The sequence below is a fragment of the Quercus lobata genome, chromosome 9 (genome assembly GCF_001633185.2).
Source record: "Quercus lobata isolate SW786 chromosome 9, ValleyOak3.0 Primary Assembly, whole genome shotgun sequence".
Lineage (NCBI taxonomy): Eukaryota > Viridiplantae > Streptophyta > Magnoliopsida > Fagales > Fagaceae > Quercus > Quercus lobata.
In genome coordinates this window covers 23,360,113-23,382,370 of record NC_044912.1, presented here as the reverse complement: position 1 = coordinate 23,382,370, position 22,258 = coordinate 23,360,113, and the positions used below count along the sequence as shown (strand labels likewise).

The 22,258-nt window shown below is 34.2% G+C and overlaps 1 protein-coding gene and 1 long non-coding RNA gene across 4 annotated transcripts; both read left to right on the top strand.

Annotated features, from left to right (window-relative positions):
* The first annotated feature begins 311 nt into the window (after positions 1 to 311).
* Positions 312 to 7,286, top strand: LOC115959964. Of its 3 annotated transcripts, XR_004085055.1 has the most exons (6): positions 312 to 617; positions 776 to 828; positions 1,675 to 4,191; positions 5,350 to 5,425; positions 6,658 to 6,808; positions 6,877 to 7,286. It is a non-coding gene; the product is annotated as an uncharacterized LOC115959964 (long non-coding RNA). The 3 variants fall into 3 exon arrangements; XR_004085054.1 differs by having other exon boundaries at positions 6,658 to 7,286; XR_004085056.1 differs by having other exon boundaries at positions 315 to 617; positions 4,069 to 4,191; positions 6,658 to 7,286.
* Positions 7,287 to 17,664: 10,378 nt separating this feature from the next.
* On the top strand, positions 17,665 to 21,856 carry LOC115961418. Its single transcript, XM_031080404.1, has 3 exons — positions 17,665 to 17,821; positions 18,772 to 21,530; positions 21,629 to 21,856. The coding sequence occupies exons 1-2, from the start codon at positions 17,815 to 17,817 to the stop codon at positions 21,528 to 21,530; spliced, it is 2,766 nt and encodes a 921-aa protein (XP_030936264.1). The 5' UTR covers positions 17,665 to 17,814; the 3' UTR covers positions 21,629 to 21,856.
* Positions 21,857 to 22,258: the final 402 nt, after the last annotated feature.

The window sequence follows — 22,258 nt, the reverse complement described above, 5'->3', positions numbered from 1 at the left end:
AATACAAAATTTACTTATTATTTAAAATCTTAAATTACATGATATAGGTATAAAAGGTAACATAATTTTTTATTATGTCACGTATCCAGCGGCACATGAACCGTAAATCTAAAAGGTAAGATATACACACGTATATACGGACTATATAATTTATATTTTATTTGAGAAGAAAAAAAAAGTAAGATAATTAATTATTATTTTTTAAAAATTGTAAGAAATGTTTTTAAAAAAACTTTTAAAGGTACTATTTTTAAATCTTGTACTACCGAATTCTCAAAAAGATAAGTACAATTGGTGGTTGGCCTAGAAATTATCGTACTTTCTCGAAGTATGAGAAGCATACGTTACATACCCAGATATACGTTACAAACCTACCACAATATAAGTCGCCTCACCATGCTCTGATCTTCTTCACATCTCAATTCTCATAGAAACCCTTGTGATCAAAGAGAGAGTGAGAAATATAGAAATCTGTAGTTAAACTCCAATGGAGGAGAATAGAGAAATTCTCATATTCACAAACAAGAAGAGAATCAAACAGCAGCATGAACAGAAAAGTTTGTGCTCACAACGAATCAGCGAATTACCAGATTTCCACAGTATGACTCACCTTCAAAGTAAGCAATATCTTTCCTCCTATCACAATCACAAACACATATCTTTATACAAATGGTTTCATATATGTGATGGAATATATCATATATATATATATATATGTACATGCATGTTTTGCTATAATTTTCTAATGGTATGTGCTTTGTAACTTTGGATGCAGTTCCTAGAGCATTCATGAATGCAGCCAGATGAGGTGGGAGTGTGTAACCAATGGTATAGATCTTACCCTTTTTTCTTATTCTCTTTTGGTTCCTTTATTCTAAAGCTTATGATATATTAATTTAATTTTTTTTTTCATCTATGTAAATCTATAATTCATTTTAATTGTGTTTCTCATCTATGTAAATCCACAATTCATTTTAATTGTTTTTCACTGTTTTGAATTATGCTTTGGCTTTTCGGGTGGTTGTCTCCTTATATCTGCACTTAATTAGAATATAATTAATATGAACAACCAACTACAAAATCCTAATCTACCATTTTATTTTATGCCAAATAAAATCTTTTGACAAGTTTTCAATGCCGATAAAGTTTTGGAATTTTTTTCCTTTTACTTAACGTTGTTTAATTTCAGTGACTAAAGACTACAACTTTAGAAATTTCTTGTGATTTCATGTACCTTTTGTTAATTTCTTATTGTTTATTTGCTGAAAGTTGGTTAAAATACCGTTGTACATAAATGTTAATTTTTTATTGTTTATTTGCTGAAAGTTAGTTAAAATACCGTTGTACGTAAAGAACATTGAGGATATAAAAAACTTTCAAAGGCGAGTAAGCTAATTTTTTTTAAAATTTTTAAAAGCTGATGGTAAACAACATATTTTTCAAAATTCATAAATGTCTTATAAGACTTGTATCTGTTAAAGCAACATTAAAAAAAGAAAAGAAAAAAAAGAATCTTAATTGTAATCTACTTGATCTATCTAGATAGTACTTCATAATGTCTAGTACATCCCCATTAACAACCTAATAGTCTCAACTATCACATAAATTTTCCTTTACTTATATATGAAAGTATCAAATATTCAGGATGTGCTTACATATTTTTTCTTTTATCAGCTTTGCGTTGTTTAAGATCTGTCCTTAATGACATCCAAGAAACAAAAAGGAAAATGATTAGATGTAATTAAGGAAATAACATGAAAGCATTGGTTCACTTTAACCTGCACATGCAATCAAAGAGCTTGAACTCTGCTTCTCAAAAGGAAAACAGTTCAGCTTCTTTGATCAGAAACGTTGGTGGTGATGATTGCATGTTCATATGCTCAAGATATCCCAAGAAGGTTGTCAGGCACAACGAAAACTACTGACCAATTTGCCGATATCTTCCAGTAGACCATATGAAGCGGGTGAACAATATCACTATCAGATAATGTGTACAGTATGCTTAATTACTATGGATTATACTAGCTTCAAACCATTGATTGTACATGTTAGGTGCCACTTAGAAGTCAGATCAGTGATTTACCAGATGTCTGCTATTATTTTTCACTGCAATGTGTAGTTTTACCATCTCTTTATTTATTATAATGAAATGAACAAAACATTGTATTTAGAAAGGAAGATCATGAATGTCAAAGCCTGAATTTTATGGAATTGATTTGTATGTGGAAAGTTGAAAAAATAGATCTTCTTAATCGCAACAGCATTGATCTTACTTGCAACATATTTTGGTAAGTTTGTTAAAAGATTGATTTAGTATAGAGTTGAATGGGTATATTTTTACTAAATTCTAATCTTAATTTAACTACTAATTGGTAGTTTCTTTTTAAACCCTATCATACTTAAATTACTTTGGTTTCCTGTTGTTGTGAGGCTAGTTGGACATTTGAAGTCACTGAATGATGAAACTTTTGGCTGAGTCAAATAATTTTGATACTAGTCACTCAGATTGTAACTTTCTATATCAAAGCATTTTTAAATTCAATCCTCATTTCATTCTGGTAGTAAATGAATGGGATTTTAGTGCTTCGGACAACACTTTATTTCAATGAAAAATAGAAGTAGGTTTGGAGCTAGAAGGCTTTAATTATCAAAATCTTGTATGATATTTCAGGGACAAAAATAGAACCTAAAGCTTTGGAAAATGCTTCATTTCAATATCATAACATTTTTCATTCCAGTAATGAGTCAAGTTTATTCATTATTTGTAGTGCTGGTTTACCTCAAAAAAAAAAAAAAAAAAAATGCTATTTGTAGTGAAGCATTAGAAAGAAGATAAAAACAACAATTATTTCCTGTCATTTCTAAAATGACCCAAGTGAAGGTTTTTAAAGTAGCTTGTGTAGAAAGGAGAAGGGTGCTAGAGAGGTTCTAGAAGTACTTTTGTGATACAAGGTTCACTTGGTCCAAATATTTCACATATGGTCACACTGGTAGTGTAGTTTACACATCTTGTGGTACACTAGTTGAACCTAGTCATTCGATGTGGTTATGGTGGTTAACCTGCAACTTTACATAGCATGTTGGCAGTTTGAGCTTAATCTTTCCAAGTTTCACAAAATTTAATCAACTTTTCTTCTTCAAGTTTTTGAATTTTCTATAATGACATTTCATAATGGTTTGGATATAGTTTTGGTAAAATGGCTGCTGGTGCCAAAGTTTCACAAAAGTCAGATTTTTTTCTCCCAATTTTTCGTTTGTTCTGTAATGCTGGCTATTTTTTATGCCATAATGGTTTTAATATAGTTTGGTAAAATGGCTGCTGGTGCCAGCAATTGCTTGACACCAGGAGATTGTCTTGGTGAATAAACACGTGCAGGTTTAGGAAACGTCTTTGTTAAATTGGTGAACAATTTTGTACATGTGTATTCGGGAGATAATGTTCTTTTTTGCTTTGACGTCAAATGGAAGTTTTAATTTATTTGATTAGTTAATGAAAATCTCTCTCTCTCTCATTATTTGAATTTCTGGAATGCAATGATTGGCACTGTCAAAAGAAATCTTGTTCTTGGCAAAAAAAGAAGAAGGAATCTTATGGTACTTGTATTATGTATTATTTTGAACACCTAGTGTTCATTTATAGTTTCATGCATCTCTATAAAGCATGAAGTGCACATTAATTGAAACTGTGCTGTGTAACCTAGTAATCTACAATCATCTTCCTAGTGAAAATTGTGCCTTAACTTGAAGAACTGTATATTATTGCATACACCGAAAGCAGAATAAAGATATGGATTATATGGAACCTTGGTTTATTTTATCAGATTCAAGTGTATTTTTTCTTTTTTATGAAGAACATATTTGACTTGGTACAACAGTTATGGATAGTTCTCTGTAATGATGTTGCCTTTTGCATTATTGGGACTGATCTGGACTATAATTATAAGTTTATAACCCATCATTACAAATAACATATAATCTTCCTATTTTAGCATACTATAACAACTGAAACTCACGCTGGCCTCTCTGTTTCTTTAATCTTTCTGGTTTGCATAATGATGCTGACGGTAGATCAGGGGGTAATTGAAGCAGAAAGATCAGTAAGACAAGACCATATTGTTGTTCTGACAAAACATGGTAAAATCAGTTTCAAAGAGATCGTGTTTGCCTGAACATGTGATATGCGTGGCTCTGGTGAGTAATCAATTTTGAGATTAATAAAATTTATCTTGCATGCATGCCTCAAGTACCCACCCCCCCTTTTTTTTTTTGCACTTCTTATATATAGGTTTGGCTAGCATTGGAGTAATATATATTGGAAATAATTTGCAGTATCAGCTTCATTGTTGTATTGCACTTTACTTCTTCATGTTTTCCTGTAGAAACCTGAACATGTCGTGCCCTTTCTGTACTCTTCCTGCTGTCTTGTGTCCGTTACAAGTCAATTAAGCTTACATCATTAATCTTGTACACAACATGGCATACTACAATATCAGTGCTTGCTTTTGAGAATGAGTTCCAAAGTAGTATAATGCCATATTCTAGATTGGGCAACCTTCTTAATTTATTTAGCAGTTTAAATCCAAGATCGTTTCAACTTTATTTGACTAAGTAATTGAGATTTTTATTTCTTATATTTTTTATTATATTCACATCTCGTTATTGTTGCATGGACTCTTTTGGTGAGTCATTGTGTAATCTGAAAATTTTCCATTTAGGGAGTGAGTTTTTATATATTCAATTATTATTGGAGTCAGAATACCAAATATAATATTTTTTGTTAGGAAAAAAAAGAGGAAGAAAAGATAAAAGATAAACTTCTGCATTGATTCTTAAGGGAAAACCTATTCCTTTAGGTAATAAAAAAATTGGGTAGAGTAGAGAGGGTGTAACTTCCTAATTTTGTTTTTTGTTTTATATTGGTTTGTGCCAGAATTTCTATCAATGTTGTAGGCTTGTAGCCGGAACTTGTAATAAATTCAACTTTAAGAATAATTATACCTTAGATCTGGATCATGCCATGGATAGTTCCTCCCACCATAGATATGTTTTGGAATGTTAAGAGGGTGCAAGCCCCTAAGAAGTACTAATCTCATGTGTATGGCATTGCTGTTGTTTATACCAGAAATTTATTCTAACTATCACTAGCTTTTTAAATAAAGCTTGTGCATAAAACTGACCAAAGGAATTCATTTTCCCAACTAGACAAAGTAGAAAGATTAACTCGCATCTGGTTCTGAAAGTTGAGCAGCTTTAATTTTTAACTTGTCATACTTTTGGATTATGAATGTAATTCTTGTAATTGGTTTATTTATCAAAAATGAAAAACAGAATATCTTGTATTGGTGTCAGTTAGGTATGCTGGGAAAGCTAAAGTAAGGTCAGGGAGAGAGAGAGAGATTTTGGATTTAAGTGTCTTCGAATTGAGGTATGTTCAGCAGTTGCTTCATTGTAGTCACCTATTTCATTCTCTGATTAACGTCTCATAAAATCATGCTATTTTTGCTCAAAGACTTGTTAATCTCCCCAAAGCAGTTCTTAGTAAGGATGACGCAACATTCATAATCAAAATAATAAAACAAATATAAAATAAATTGTGAAATAAATACACGTGAAAGTCTTGGCACACATTTGCAACAAAGAAGTTGAAAAAAGTGAAAGAATGATTTATTAGATATGTTATACGCTATTAATATTAAGTTAAAATTCTTATATTTGCAATTTCAATGTTACAAATCAATGTAATCATTGGTGACAACTCTTTGTAGCCTTAGCAGGATTCAAAATTCACTAATTCAGTAAATATGAAAGTTAATGTTGATATTCTATATAATAGAAAGATTGTCTTAAAACTGTGTTTTCTAGTTTCAAAGATGATTTTCCATAAAATAAGTTGGATATAGTAATTAGAGTGTTATTGGTGAGAGTGGCATACATATAACTTCTAAATCCAACCTGATTGCCCTTTTTTTTTTATTTTGCCTATGATTTTGTGTTGGATTGTTGATGACTACTGATTTTATAATAAATCAAGTTTATGCTTGGCTTGAATAAGCCTTATGTGTATCACATGGAAGTATAACCCATTGATGGTCAGTTAGCTTTCTTGTCTTGTATTAATACAAAGCCAATAGTATCACCTAGTCCTATTTGGTTTGAGTTGTCTCCACAAAAAGTCTCCTAACCAGCTCTATTCTCTGTGAGCCAGTCTTTCTAATTTGAGGTTTAGGTTTTGTAAGAGTTTTGCACCACTCTTTCCTTTTCCTTATTTCTCTCTGAAACTTTCTATCCAACACCATCACCTGTGGATGTAGGTCTAAAATCAAACCATGTAAATCTTTGTGGTCCATACGCAATTATTTATTCTACTTTTCTATTTCTTTTCCACATGACACCTCTAAAATTGATTACATGCACAGAAATGGCATCGGAGCCTTCATTATCTCAAAACAATCCACCCAAACAAAATATCAACACCATGCCATAGGATCTTAATTATTCAATAGAGCTATGACCAAGTAAAGTTCATGACCAAGTAATAGTGCATTGCTATTTTTAGCTTCTTTATGAATATTTTTATTAAGTCGCAACAGATTATTTTGAGTGCCTGCGACCTTTTCCCCCCAGTTCTCTCCCTGTTTGATTTCCCATATCTTGCAGGGTTGAGCCATGATTTTTGGCATAATAATACATAGAGAGAGCTAGTGGCAACAAGACTTTGCAGGACATAGAGGCAGGGGTCAAGCAAGATTTGTAGAGCTATTTCAATCAATGTCTAGTTGGTTTGGAATATCAATCACACCATAGAAATGTATTTGAGCACTAAAAATATGAATACAGCATCCTAGCTTTTATTTGACTTTATTGAGTTAATTTCAGGGAATATGATCCATCACTCTTGCCGCATGGAACACTTTTCCCTCATGTTTGCATGGCACATAGTGTCTCTTCAGCCAAAGGTAGATATTGGTGGTAGTGCTTGCAGAAAAAAGAAACGATCTCTCCAAATATCCTGCTGGAACTTTATGTACCTGCATACCTGGCTGGAACATCATGTACCTGCATACGAAGCCCCAAAGAAGATGCCCAGCAATTTTGTTATAAGCTTAGCCATGAGGAACTATCCTCTGTAATGAAGTATGGCTTCTATTTAAGTCTTCTAGACATTATAATTGACTAACTATCCTCTAGTCATCTTGCTAGTATTTTTCTTTGGGTCATTCATAGCCATACAGGAAGCATGATGTAGTGGTTAAAGTTTTTGAAGAGTGAATGGTATTTAGAGTTCATAGTTATTATGCTACATTGTATGACCCAAGAGGATGAGTCGGAATCAGTGATTTACACACACACATACACACTTTTTTGAACTAAATTTGGGACGTAAATTCACGATATTTGTGCATAAGTGGTGTACATATGGCATGTGTAATGAACATTACTCTAGTGCAATTACCCCATTCACCTCTTACAAAAAGTTTTTACTTTTTTTCTTCTTCACTTTTTAACTTTTAACTTTTATGTTCTTATAATATTTTTTAACTCTCAGTCTCAGCCATTGAGAGCAATTGCACATGGGCCGTTTGTGGTAGACAAGGAGTAAGAATATTCTAAACTACTCTTCAAAAAATCTTAAAAGGCATATAAGGAAATATTTTAAAAAATATATTGTATTAGAAATCAATTACAACCAAAACAATCCCAAAAAATTATACTCATCCAATATTCAAATCTACCCAACTAAATTTTGACTTCGTCGTATATTTTAGTCATGATTTTCACTAAATTTCCTAATAATATCCCTACTTTTTTTCTTTTTTTTTTTGGTTTAAAATATGATGCAAGGAGCTCTAAAAGAAGAAGAAAAAAAAAAAAATAGTTGGAAGGTGGGGTTAGAGATGTGAATTTGAAACTTTTATCTTGGAATAGAAAGAGACCAAATGACAGGTCGAAAAGATTGAGAGTGAGGAACTTGCTCAAATAGTAGAAGGCAAATTTGGCATGTTTCCAAGAAACCAAATTGGGAAACATAACCAAATTAGGTTTTATTATGTTGCCATATTAATTAATTAATTCACACAAAGAATTTAGGAAAATAATTTTTGCATATAAACTTAAGAACTTCTATGTAATGAACCAATCCTTCAATTTAAGTCTTCTAGACACTTAATGTCTGGCACATAAAAATTTTACCTAAGTTTTATTTTCTGCTTAATACTACTTTATGAGTATTTTTCAACCAATGATAATTAAGCTTTGATATTTATAAAATAAAGTTCCCAAATTTTATGCAAAAAATAACAATTTTGCCCTTGAAAGTTCAATTCAACTTGAATTTTGTGTTAGGTCAAGTTTTAAATTATGCCATGTTGTAAAATCACCTTTTTAACCCTAGACTTGTGAAATGATGGTTTTGCCCCTACCTAGGGATTTTCAATCAACCATTGAGGATTTAGAACCTAGTTGTACCAATTCACCAATTTCAAAGCCAAGAATCTTTAGTTAACCAATTATGATGAAGTCTTGGCTAAACAATCGCATAACCATATGGTAAAAAAAATAAAAAGTAAACATAGTGGAAATTAAATGAGACACATGATATGGTGACGAAGAGAAAAAATCTCTAATGATTTATCTGCAAACCTAAAGGAAACAAATTAATTGTAAAAAAGAAAAGAAAAGAAGAGTACATCTTTTTTTTTTTAGGAACTGAGATTACAACATATTTAATCCTAAATCTATTTCTAACTCAAGTAAACTTACTGATGTGACCACACACAATTCCAAAACCAGGGACTCTTTAAGGACTTTGAAAGCTCGAATTTGTGTGAAAACACAAGAGCTTGTTTAGACCCCCAAATAAAAATTAAGGCTAGATTGCTTTTACTCTAACTTATCTAAGTGCGGAACAAGAATAAATGAAGCACAATAAACCGATAACTACTCTAGTGCATAAACATGAATAACAAACAATAAAAGTAAAGCACCAAGAGTAAGGGAAGAGAGATGTAACCACAAGATAACACCAAGACGTGTCATCAAAAAGGAAATTGACGAACTCAACGAAAAACCTCTCCGCTGCCCTCCAACCGGTAAACGATCCACTAGAGAATAAAGTTGGAGTACACGAATAACAAAAGACTCTCCAAGCCTAGTCTACCCTGTCATGCCCCAAACCTAAAAGGGTCCAAAGCATAAGAGAAGAACCATTAAGAGTGAGAATGTAGGATTTTTTTTCTTTTTCTTCTCCTCAACACATGATAAGGATAAATAACCATACTAAGATCTCTATATTACAAGTCAAAACATTATAACACATTTACAAACAATACAAATTACAAACAATGTCTCCAAATATACACGAAATTCCAAGACTCCAAAAGGATCAACATCAAATCACAATCCTTAACCTCAATGACAAAATCTAGGTTTACCATGCCCAAGGCTAACAAACCTCAAAAGTTCAACCTCTGATAGAATTAGCTATGGCCTCAATAAAAATTTGTAAGTTGAGTCACCAACCAATCATAACATAATTCTCTCAATTAGCATAATGCTCCAATCACCACCAAATAAACAAGCTCCATGCCCGGGGTATAGCAAATTTATCTGAAAAATTGTTGGAGAGTGGGATGAGCTAAAGCCCAATATGTAGCACAATTAATGGGGGTGGGGGAAATGCAAGTTTCATGATAATGAATATTTTACAAAACATGTTATAATTTGGGAATTTCCATGAAAATCAAGCAAATCCATTTTCATTGGTAAAATGACAAGAATGATTTAAACAATGTAGCACCAAACTTTCTTAAAATATTTTAACATGAAACTACATACTATTTACTGTGAGCTATCAAAACACCATTCCAAAACATGAAAATCCAACCCTAGGGCCATGTGACAACGCCGTCACAAAGACGGAACTCATCACTGACACACAGTCGGAACTAATTTGCCGTCACAAAGACAGAACTCATTGCCGTCACAAAGACAGAACTCATATGCCGTCACAAAGATAGAACTAATCTGTCGTCACAAAGACGAAACTTATCACATTCACAAAGACGGGTGCTAAGATACCAATGTCACACAGACTATAATATCTAGCTAGGTAATCATTGGGTAATCACACATCACGACACAAGGGTAAAACATAAAGAGCTCACAGATTACATGAATTCAAAACACAGTTCATTTCCAAGTAGTTTCACAAAACCTTTTAATATCCAAAGATATTCACAAGCTTCTCAAAGCCTTCAAACTCATTTCTTGTCAAAAAGATTTTGTATCAACTCTCCCTATTATCAAAGCATTTTTAAATTTTGTGAATAATGCAATAAATCCATAAAATCCATTCTCACGAATTTAATCAAAGATGCTTTTTCTTTCCCATGCCAAATATTCATGCATTTCCCCATATGCAATATTAAACATGATGCACTTTTCATAAATAGTTATATACATTAAGGTTACAACACAATAGTTTTTAGAAAGATATAGTTCCACAAATAATTTTCCAAAATGTGTTTAACCCAAAAATAATGTTTATGCAATATAGTTATTTTCCAAAAATCCCATTAAAAAGCTACTTACCTCAAAAGGCCAAACAATTTTACCTCAACCGGGCATCACAAAATCAATTAATCCAGTCACTAGGTCCATCACCAAGAATATCGGAACCTAGAAACACAATGATCAAACTTATCAATAACAAAGCCTTTCATAAAGTACCATCACACTTATCTCCATAAATCGTAATAATACCCTAAAATCAAACCAAAAGCCCTAAAGTCTAGCTTGCCTGTCCTAAGACAAGTACCCTTCCCAAGCAGGAACCAAACAAGCATCCAAGAAACTCATAGTGCTGACACAACCAAAACATTTTAAATTCATTACCGCAATAATATGCATCATAAGATAATATAGCATACTGATGAATCTCTTTGGGTACTAAATAATATATTTAAGCTAAGATAAGATCAACCTAGGTTTGAGATTAATTCCACAATTTCTCAACGTTTTAGTCTTACCTTCAGATTCAATACATAGCAGGGCAGCCATTTCGTAAAAATTGTTTGGTCAATGAAAAGTTATCCGATTAATTCAAAACTTTAAGGGAACATTCCCCTATATGTATACAATGCACCATAGAAAATTCAGCCCAAAAATATTTTTCTATAATTTATTAAAAATCATATATTGCAGCTAGCTCAAATCTGTCAGGGATAGATTTACAATTCCAAAATAAAATTACTATAATCTTAATACTATGCCAAAAACTTTCAGACTTGATTAACCTCAAAACTACATGTTTTAGCACATGATAACAACTATGAATGCAACCAATAACCTTGTATAATAGTCATCACAACACGAGTCAAGAAATTCGATCCTTTAACTCATATACGCAATTTACCAAACACTTGACATGCAACAAGCACATGCCCACATTCACATATGTCAAAGCCATTCAAATGCAAAAGAAACACTTTGGAATCAACTCATGCAACAACAAAACCCATATAGCTGCTCTAGGAAACCAAACCTCAAATACCCACTAGTAAAATAGACAACCAAAACACCCCATCAAAGCAAACACCCCCAAATAGTTTGAACTTTTCGGATTTAATAAAAACTCTTGCTGCCCAAATCCTCATAACCCTCTAAACTTCCAATACTCACCAAACCCATAAAGTATATACCATAAACATCATAAACTAACAAAATGCAAGGGATTTCATAGAAGAAATTGAGAGAAAACTTAGATTTTTACCTAAGGTCTCTTGCACTTCAAAATCTCATGGAGTTTTGGCTCTACTAGGAGAATCAATGGAGACAGAATCCTCCTTGATAGGGAGGTTTCGACTAGAGAGGGGAAAGAAATGATAAAGTAGATGGGAACTAGAGTGTGTTTGTTTGTGTTTTGGTAGGTGGGTGAGATAAAAGGATAGAAAAATAGAGAGAAGGGGCAGTTGGTCAAGAGGGAGAGAGATATCAACGTGAAATGAGGAAGAAAGGGGGTGGGGGTGACTTAAGTTGAAAAGCTTAATTACCAATTTGCCCCAAAAATATCTTGTGAGAAGATTACCAATTTTCCCCTCAAACTTCTTCCAAATTATGCTTAATAACTGGGGTGTTACATACCCAATTTACTTGAGCCCTCCAAGCTCCTACTACCAATGGACTTAACGAAACTTTATCTTCTCTAACTTTCTTGGATCCCGCAATACGCCCAATTGCATCTGCCAAGCCTCACCAACTTCTTTTGGCAAATCCTCAAAACTTCTCAAGCTCTAAAACACACTTTACACTTTGAAAAGGTATGAGTTGTATTTGGGTACAAATCTCCTCTCAAGGTATGACAGTGAGAGAAGGAAGGAGAAGAGGCTAGAATGATTTCTCACTAAGGATGAGTAGCTCTCTCTATAAAAGATGGGTGTGTGTATTGTAGAAAACCTATCTAGGGTTTTTCTCTCTGAATGACCTCCTCGTACTTTTGTGGGTAATGAAGATATATATAGTATGGGTGAAGGGTAAAAAAGTCACACTTAAAAATCCTCCAAGCAAAATGTTTTGCAAGTGTTTTGCGGGTAAGGCTTTAACTGCGAGATACCCGCGAAACTGACAGCCTGGCACAACTCTTCAACTTCTAGTCATGTGCTTCGCACGTGGCTCTTTCACGGGTTAGCTTTTCACGTGCTTCTCACAATCTTCTTGCAAAATCCACTTGTTCTTCGAATACATGCTTAATTCTTCACAAACTTAATATTAAACCCAATACAATAAAATTCCACAAAATACAAGGAATAAAATTAAAGCAATTACAACATTTTTTGTCATGGAATAGAGCCACATAAAACATAGTTGTAAATCACAACTTTACAATCTCCCCATTTGGTTATTCCGTGACAAAACACCCTATAACAGACTCTAGACTTAAACGTGAGTTTGGGAACAATAGCAAAACTCACTAACACCTAAATCTAACACCTGTGATGAACTTTGAACATGTATACCTGTAACCTGAAACACTTGCACAAAACACATTAGACCTTCAAGGTAAATCAAGTGATAAAAGGACAAGTATAATGTAACAAATAAAATGCGACCAAGTAAACATGTTGTGAAACATATGAGCAACTTGATCAAACACATGATTGTCATATGGAAATGACTAAAATGATCATATAGCAAAGCAAATGATCATCCAAACATACAATCAATAAAGCACATTAGCATAAGGATGTATGCATGTCCAACACATAAACACGATGCGATGAAAGCAACAAAGTATAGATACTAAATGTAACTCAAAACATCATAAAACAACGAGAAAACAAGCATAACATAAAACAAGACAAAACAAGGTTTTCTCATATAAAAGATGTCTTCTCCCCTTTAGTACATGCATCTCCCCTCTGGCTTTCTCCCACTATGAATGTGCACGAAGTAGAATTTCTCCTCCTAAGAATGTGCACATGAGTCATATAGAAATGACAATACACTCTGGTATACTCTTAAGTATACTCTCTTCCTTTTTGTCACGAATAGACAAATGAATCAAGAAGGAAGGAAAGAAAAGAAAATATAAACAAGGGTAAAAGATGATGCAAGAGGGGTGCAAGATGAATGAGAAAATGAAGCTCAAATGAAAAACAAAAATATCTAAAAAATGCTACAAAGCATAAAGTAAACAAGACATGCTAAGGATGATGGAACAAGGTATAAACCTATGCATGACATAGACACAAGAACATGTTAAATGTGTTAAAAGGTCTAAAAGGACTTAATTAGCATGAGTGAATGCAAAATATGTCAAGTGTTAGAGTGTATGCAGCAAGGTGCATCTAGTGTGCATCTAGTGCAAAAACTAAGCTCTTTATTTGAATGTGAACATGCTCACACCTTTAAGAACCCTTTTGAAGCTTTTTCGTAGCAACTTGTCTATTTACTCATTGCAAAAACTTCAACTTGATCAACAAATCTTGAATAATCTTAAAACCTTGATCACATAGTGATGCTTTGTGAGAACTTGGTTAACCCTCACCTTAAGTGTGCAATACACATCTCTCAGAAGTCTCATATCTTGTTCTCTAGGTTTCCTTTTATAACTTAAATTGGAATCCATGAAACCTTAAAAGCTTCAAACCTTAAAAATCTTGATTAGGCTGAATCAGGATTTTGACAGCATGATTCTCTCGATGGCTCGACTTTAGTAAACTATGTGTTGAGATTTCAATTGATCTACTATGTGTCAAGATTTCATAACTTGCAACCTCTTGCGTATACCTTGATACATGTCATGGACTTCAAATAAACTTACAAGACACAAGGTTGCTCATGGTTTGCTAACCTAATACTATGAACCTGGCATTTACCTTTTACAAAATACGATGTTTAGGTATTATTTAAAATCTTAAATTACATGATATATATATATATATATATAAGGTAACATTATTTTTTATTATGTTACGTATCCAGCAACACATGAATCGTACATCTAAAAGGTAACACACACACACACACACATAGTGTAAATGCACTTTTAGTCCCTACATTTTGGCTTTTTTCCATTTTGGTCCCTACATTTTAATTTTACCACTTTTAGTCCCTAAACCAATTAATGCGCGTTATTTTCGTCCTTTCCGTCAGTCAACCGACGAAAATATCTGAGATGACTGACGGAGGAATGAAAATATTATAAAAAATGCCACAACAGCATCTAATTTTAGAATTAAAAAATATAAAATATATAAATTTAGATCTAATTCATTTTGAACAAGAACACATAAAAACATGATCACAAATTTAAACATCAACACAAGAACATAAGAGCACAAACCCAAAACCAAACACAAAGAACACAATAACAAACTAAATCTTTCCTCTCCTTTATGCCAAAGCTCCATGGCCACCATGCTCGGAGCTTCCTGCACTTCCAATTTCTCTACCACTCAAACTAAATCTCACACACTTCGAACACTTGAAACCCAAAACTTGATTTGAGTCCATCTCTCTCTAGACCTCGACTTCTGTCTCCTTGATCCAAAACAAGGCACAACCTCCTTGTTCCACCACGGAACTCAGCCAACACCACCACAGAACCAAGCACTCACAAAACTCTCGACCTAAGCCCAAAATCAACAAACACTCTCTCTAAACCCGAATCTCTTTACTCCCAAACCTAGAAGCTATTCTCTGATCTACAAGCTAAGAGCATCTTGAACGACGCTTGATCCACAAAAATGAGATGTGGAGGTTAAAGGGCAAAACAGAGGGTAAGTGCTGGGTATATGTGTTTTTGTGCTTAGTGTTGTAAGGCTTTGTGAGCATGCAACGTGTGTAATAACATGCACACCCAAATCGGGTTGGTTAGGTTTGATGGTGATGCCAGATTGGTGGAGGTGGAGATCATGGTGGCTGGGTCATATTAGTGGTGTTGGTTAAGTTTTTTTGGGTTGCAGGTGGTGGGTAGATTTGGGTTTTTTAGGTCTGGATCGGCTTGGTCCATTGTGGGTTTAAAGAGAGGCTGAAATGTTTTGCTTTGTATTGGTATGGTTGAGCTGGGTTTGTGTTGGTATGGTTGAGGGATTGAGATGGGTTTGTTCAATTTTGTGGGTATTTTGTTAATGATTGCATTGATTTAATTTTCCGATTTAAATCTATTTTTTCTTTTGGATAATTTGGTTTGTGTATATATATGGATTGATTTTTTTTTTGTTCAATATTCTTTTATGATTTTTATGTGTTTGATTTCTGGGTTTGTATGATTTTTTTGGGTTTGTGCTCTTGTGTGTTCTTGATGGGTTTGTATGATTTTCTGGGTTTGTATGATTTTCTGGATTTGTATGATTTTTCTGAATTTGACATGGCATTTATTTTGAGAGTAAATAGTTTATGTTTGTTATTGTGTTCTTTGTGTTTTTAAATTTGAGTTTGTGTTTGATTCTGGGTTTGTGCTCTTATGTTCTTGTGTTGATGTTTAAATTTGTGATCATGTTCTTGTGTGTTCTTGTTCAAAATGAATTAGATCTAAATTTGTGTATTTTATTGTTTTTAGTTCTGTTTTTTTTTTATTTAGTTAAAATTGATAAATATATATATTTTTTAAAATAGATGCTGATGTGGCATTTTTTTATAATATTTTAATTCTTCCGTCAGCCACCTCAGATATTTCCATCGGTTGATTGATGAAAATGTCGAAAATAATACACGTTAATTAGTTTAGAGACTAAAAGTAGTAAAATTAAAATGTAGGGACCAAAATGAAAAAAAGTCAAAATGTAGAGACTAAAAATGCATTTACACACACACATATATATATATATATATAATTTATATTTTATTTGAGAAGAAAAAAAGTAAGATAATTGATTATTATTTTTTAAAATTGTAAGAAATTTGCTTAAAGAAAATTTTAACTATTGGTCCCAAGAGGGTTCAAATCTTGTACTACCGTTCCCTCAAAAAGATAAGTACGATTGGGGTTTGTTGGTCTAGAAATTATCGTACGTTCTGGAAGTATGAGAGAAACATACGTTACAAAGCTAATTAGCGTACGTTACAAAGCAAACACACAATAAATAGCCTCACCATGCTTCAGTCTTCTTCACTTCTCAACTCTCTTAGAAACCCTTGTGATCAAAGAGTGAGTGAGAAATACAATCCTTCTATATAGATATCTGTAGGTAGGTAAACTCCAATGGAGGAGAATAGAGAAATTCTAATATTCTCAAACAAGAAGAGAATCAAAAAGCAGCATAAGCAGAAAAGTTTGTACTCACAGCGAATCAGCGAATTACCAGATTTCCACATTATGACTCACCTTCAAAGTAATCAATTTCTTTCTTCTTATTACAAACACAAACACATATCTTTCTAGGCGAAAATGGGTAATTACCCATAAAACCCCAACTATTTAGTTAGTAGGGTCAGTTTGGAAACATATTGGCAAACTAGCAACTCGAGCCTCAGAGGCTCGATTTAGGGGCCCAAAATCGAGCCTCTGAGGCTCGGTTTACATGCTTTGTCATGGCGTTGATGTGGCAGGAGTCTACGTGGAACTCGAGTTTTTAAGTCTCGAGTTCCACGTAGGTATTATTTGAAACTCGAGTCTTTGAAACTCGGTTTACGTAAAAAGTTAAACCGAGTCTCAAAGACTCGAGTTTTAACCCAAAAGACGCGCGCGTTGAACTCGAGTCTTTGAGACTCGGTTTCACTTTGAAACCGAGTCTTAGAGACTCGAGTTTCAAAGCATTATTTCCCCTCCTGTCTGGTCTTATCAAGTGTCTTTGCTGTGTGCTCTGTGCTAGGAACGTGCTCTGTGCTAGTCTATTAACTGAATACGTGCAGTGCTAGTCTATTAAAGCTTGTGTTGAAGGACATGTTTTGTCTTTTGTCTGTTGCTTGTGCTTGTCTATCTACTATTTTTGTGCTTTTGCTAGTTAACAGTCTTTGTTGCTTCCTCCAGCAGGTAAGATGAGTACGTTGCTGAAGGACATGTGAATATAATTTGTCTGTTTTGAGACATATTCAAAAAATATGTTAAACTAGCACAAGCACCCAAAACTTCTCTCAGACTATGTTGAACCTAAAAAACTCTCACACTACTCTCAGATGCAGAGAATATTTTGACTAAACACAACTCTCTCACATGAAGAACAACTTGCCTCAACAACTCTCACCTTCAGCAACTTCAATCACAGAACCTCTCTTAAGAACTCTCACAGAGACTCAAACTCTCATACATATTTAGCAGCAAAACATTGCTCCTCTCACTCTCATACAATCTCAGCAGTACATTTGCACATCATTATGTCAAGTAAGGGTCTCCTCACTCTCTAATTAGTTGTTTAGTGTATATAGCTGCTTTAAAAAGTGTTGCTTGCATTGTTTTAGTGTATATGCCATTTCCTAATAAAATATTTGTTTGTATTAGGCAAATATATTTGTTTCCTGATAAGATATTTGTTTGTATTAAAATATGTATATTTGTTTCCTTATAAAAAATACGTATATATATATTTATATTTATATTTATACAACTATATAATTAAATATTTATATATACATATTTTTATTTATATATTTATAAAACTATATAATTAAATAATTAAATATTTATATAAATATTTTTATATTTATACAACTATATATATAAATACTTATATAAATATATAAATATTTAATTATATAGTTGTATAAATAGGCTAAATATAAATATATTTATATAAATATTTAATTATATAGTTGTATAAATAGGCTAAATATATAAATATATTTATATTTATATATTAAATTAGATGATATGTCTAATTTGATTGATCATGATTATATTCACATTAGTGTTTTTCTTTTTCTTTTTTTGTCTGATGAACCCTGCTCTATGTTATTTCATCAATAGTAGTGTAATAGGGTATGGCATTAATTTAAAATTACTTGAATGATGTTGTTACATAATTGCACTCATTCATTTGCACATCCTCATGACTTTTGTTGTTTGGTTTGATATTTTTATTTATATTTTTGTTAGAGCTGAGTTTCAATTTTGTAATGGGGGTGAGTTTTGTCTTCAGTTTTTTTATTTGTTTGAGTATGAAATTATAATGATTGAGTGTGTTTGTATGTGATGTGGGGTGAGTATATGCAATTGTTACACTTTTAGAAGTTGTGATTCTTGTACTTTGAGTAGATAGAAAAGTTTTTGTAATTGATGTGAAATGAAAGAGATCAAATATGTCACTAACATAAATTTAGTTGGCTCTCTAATAGGTGCACAATCTTTGAAGAATATTGACATAAATGTATACTTCGGTGGACACCTTTACAATCCTGAAGGGATTGACGGATTCCCATTTAGAGGGGAGGGTATCGAATGCTACTACATGATGTTACGTCGTAAGTTGAAGACGTTGACTGATTTGAAGAGGAAAATAATGGACGAATTGAAATTGAACCCTGCTTGGTATGACATCAAGATTATTTATCGTTGCCCACAAGAAGTTCTTCATGAACGGATAAATTATGGGTATATGGCGATTAAAGAAGATAAACATGTAAAGATGATGTTTAATAGGATCCAGAAAATGCCCCAAGTAAATGCTGCTGAGTTGTATGTAAGTTTGGAGGCGAGTGTAGACAACAGTACTGAGGTGGTGCAAGAAACATCTACGGCTTTACAATTTACAACCCTAGATGATGGATGCACTACAATGGGAGGGTATGCAATGGGAGGTTATACGCTGTCATCTCAAGATTATGTTGCGAATACTGGTGGAACCCTCTACTCTCAAGAGACACATTTAGAGGAGGAAGACGAAGACGAAGACGAAGATCATGCTGCGAATGATGGTGAAAATAATGATGATATGGATCAGTACGAAGAGAGGATTGAGCGAGGTGACTTTGAGAACGATGTGGATGAGCATGAAGTCGTTCCTAATTTTGAAGAGGAAAATATGGAGTACCATAATGAAGGTGATGCAGATGATGATGATATTGGTGTCCAGCATGATACAGATACGACCACTGGCTACAGACCTCCTGCGGACTCATTCTACGCAAATACTTGGGAAAATATGGTTGATCCTTCACGTCTTCAGATACCATATCTTTGTACTTGGCAAGATGGGATGCATTTTTGTAAAGGGTTGACTTTTGCAAATAAAGCTGCGGTGAAGCGTGCATTGATAATATATGCAGCAAAGGATAATAGAAATTTCTCCATCCAAAGGTCGAGCACAACTGAATTGTGCGCCGCATGCATTGACGACAATTGCAAGTGGTACGTTGGGGCATACATGAAGCCTAAATTCAATGGTCTGTGGATGGTCACGTCTTATGTGGGTCCACACAGTTGTATACCCTTTGGGCTGCGAAGAGATGGTAGAATGATGGATTCTAATTTTGTTGCATCAGAAATTGTGGGAAGATTGCGAAAAAAGCACACTGCTACTGTTGATGAGCTTTGGGAGATCATCCGTACTAAGTATGATCATGAGCTTTCTTACTATAAAGTATGGGACGCAAAACAAAAGGCAATTGCTAAGATTTTTGGGGATTGGGAGGAGTCTTACCAAAGGTTGCGAAAGTTGTTGGCATACTTGGATCAGGATTCGGGTACCCAGTATAGCTATCACACCATACCTAAGCCATTAGAAGGTACTACGTTACTGCGCTATGTATATTGGGCATTCGCTCCATGCATTGCTGCATTCCAGTATTGCAGGCCAGTGATCAGTATTGATGGAACTCATTTATATGGTAAATACAAAGGGGTATTGATGATTGCAATGGCAACCGATGCTAATCAAAAGGTTTTGCCTATCGCCTTTGCTGTTGTGGACAAGGAGTCAGGGGCTAGTTGGGGGTGGTTTTTAGAGTGTCTCAGGACTTCGATAGAGCGTGTTATTGAAAACAAGGACATTTGCATTATTTCTGACCGACATAAAGGTATCAAATGCGCCATTCGAGAGTGGCCTAGAGGGCAAGACGAAAGAGAACGGGTATATCATCGATATTGCCTTCGACATGTTGCTAGCAACTTCAACACACATTTTAATAACCCGACTCTAAAGGCATTGGCCTTGAAAGCTGGATATGCGACTCATGATGCTAAATTTGTGTCCATAATGCAAACCATTAAGGAGGCCGAGATTAATTTACTGAGGGGTGTAGACCCTACTGATCGCCGGATTATACGTTATATGCCATACACATATCTAATGAGTGAGGATGTAGACAAATGGACCCAGTCACATGATGGTGGAAGACGTTACGGGGCAATGACAACCAATATCTCTGAGTGCTTTAATGGGGTTCTTAAAGGTGCCCGCGGTTTGCCCATTGCTGCAATGGTTGAGTTCACTTATTTTAAACTTGTTGCATATTTCCACGATCGACATAAACAAATTACTTCTGATCTCTCTCGAGGTAAGGTGTGGAGTGATTATGCAATGGAGATCTATAACAAAAATGAGCAGAAAATTGCAGGACACACTCTGAGGAATTATAATCATGCAGAGGGTATATATCAAGTGGTTACCCCGTATAACGACCATAGAGCTGGAGGGGGAAATCACAGTCATGATGTGCGCATATTTGATAGAACCTGTGGTTGTGGAAAGTGGCAAAACTTGAAGATCCCTTGTTCGCATGCAATTAAAGTTCTTAAAGCTCTGCATCTCGATGCGCCCAGCTATATTGACCCATGTTACAGTCTGAACAACGCCATTCTCACATATTCACATAATTTTGTGGTGCCAAAGTCAGAGTCATTATGGAGAGACGTTCGCGGACCACGGTGGGTGCCTGACCCACGATTGTTGCGGGCCAAAGGTCGTCCTACGATGTCAAGAATAAGGAATGAAATGGATGGGGTACGGCGAGAACGGGGAAGCCGGAGGGAAGATCCGGAGTTGAGGGAGATTCAACCGAGGCAACGATGTACAGTGTGTCATCAAGAGGGGCATAACCGTAGATGTTGTCCCAATTCCCATGGGGCTTCGACAAGTGGTAGTGCTATGAACTAGGCAAGTGCCGTCACTGTTTTTATATAATATACTCAGAATGTCATTTGGTTTTTGTTCTTTGCATTTGGAAACTAATAACCGTATTTCATGTTTGTCAGGCAAGCGGAGACTTTATTTTCGTAAGTGACATTGTACGTGGGACTTGTCGTTATCTTCTGTATGGACAAGCTAGGTGATTATGTAGAGTATGTTGTATCAGTATGGACAAGTGTTAGGTGACTATGTATAATATGTTATATCCGCTAGGCGAATATGTAGACTATGTTGTATTAACTTAGTTGTTATTTTGTTTATTGTTGTAAATTACGAATAATTGAACTCTTTGCTATCCATTTTACTCGTTACATTAGTTGCGTGATGCAGCTTTTTCCTATAATACGAACAATGATATTACTTTGGCAAGTTCAACCACAAGGCCCTTCTAGTATTGAACTGCCATTGTGTGCTAAGACTTTTGTCCAACAATAATTTTATTGAATAGTTACTGTTTTAATCTGGTTGTAGAACTTTAATGTATGCTCCCTTCGCCTATCATATGCTGGTATGTAGTTGTTTGATGTGTTCTGGACCCTGGAAAATTTGCTGCAGGGGAGAAAACTAATTCTGGTCCATGCACCTGCGGCCAAAAAAGAAAAAAAAAAATTCCCAGTGGAACTCGTGTATCTAAGACTCGATTTCCATTTATGGAAACCGAGTATAAGATACTCGAGTTCTACTGGGATTTTTTT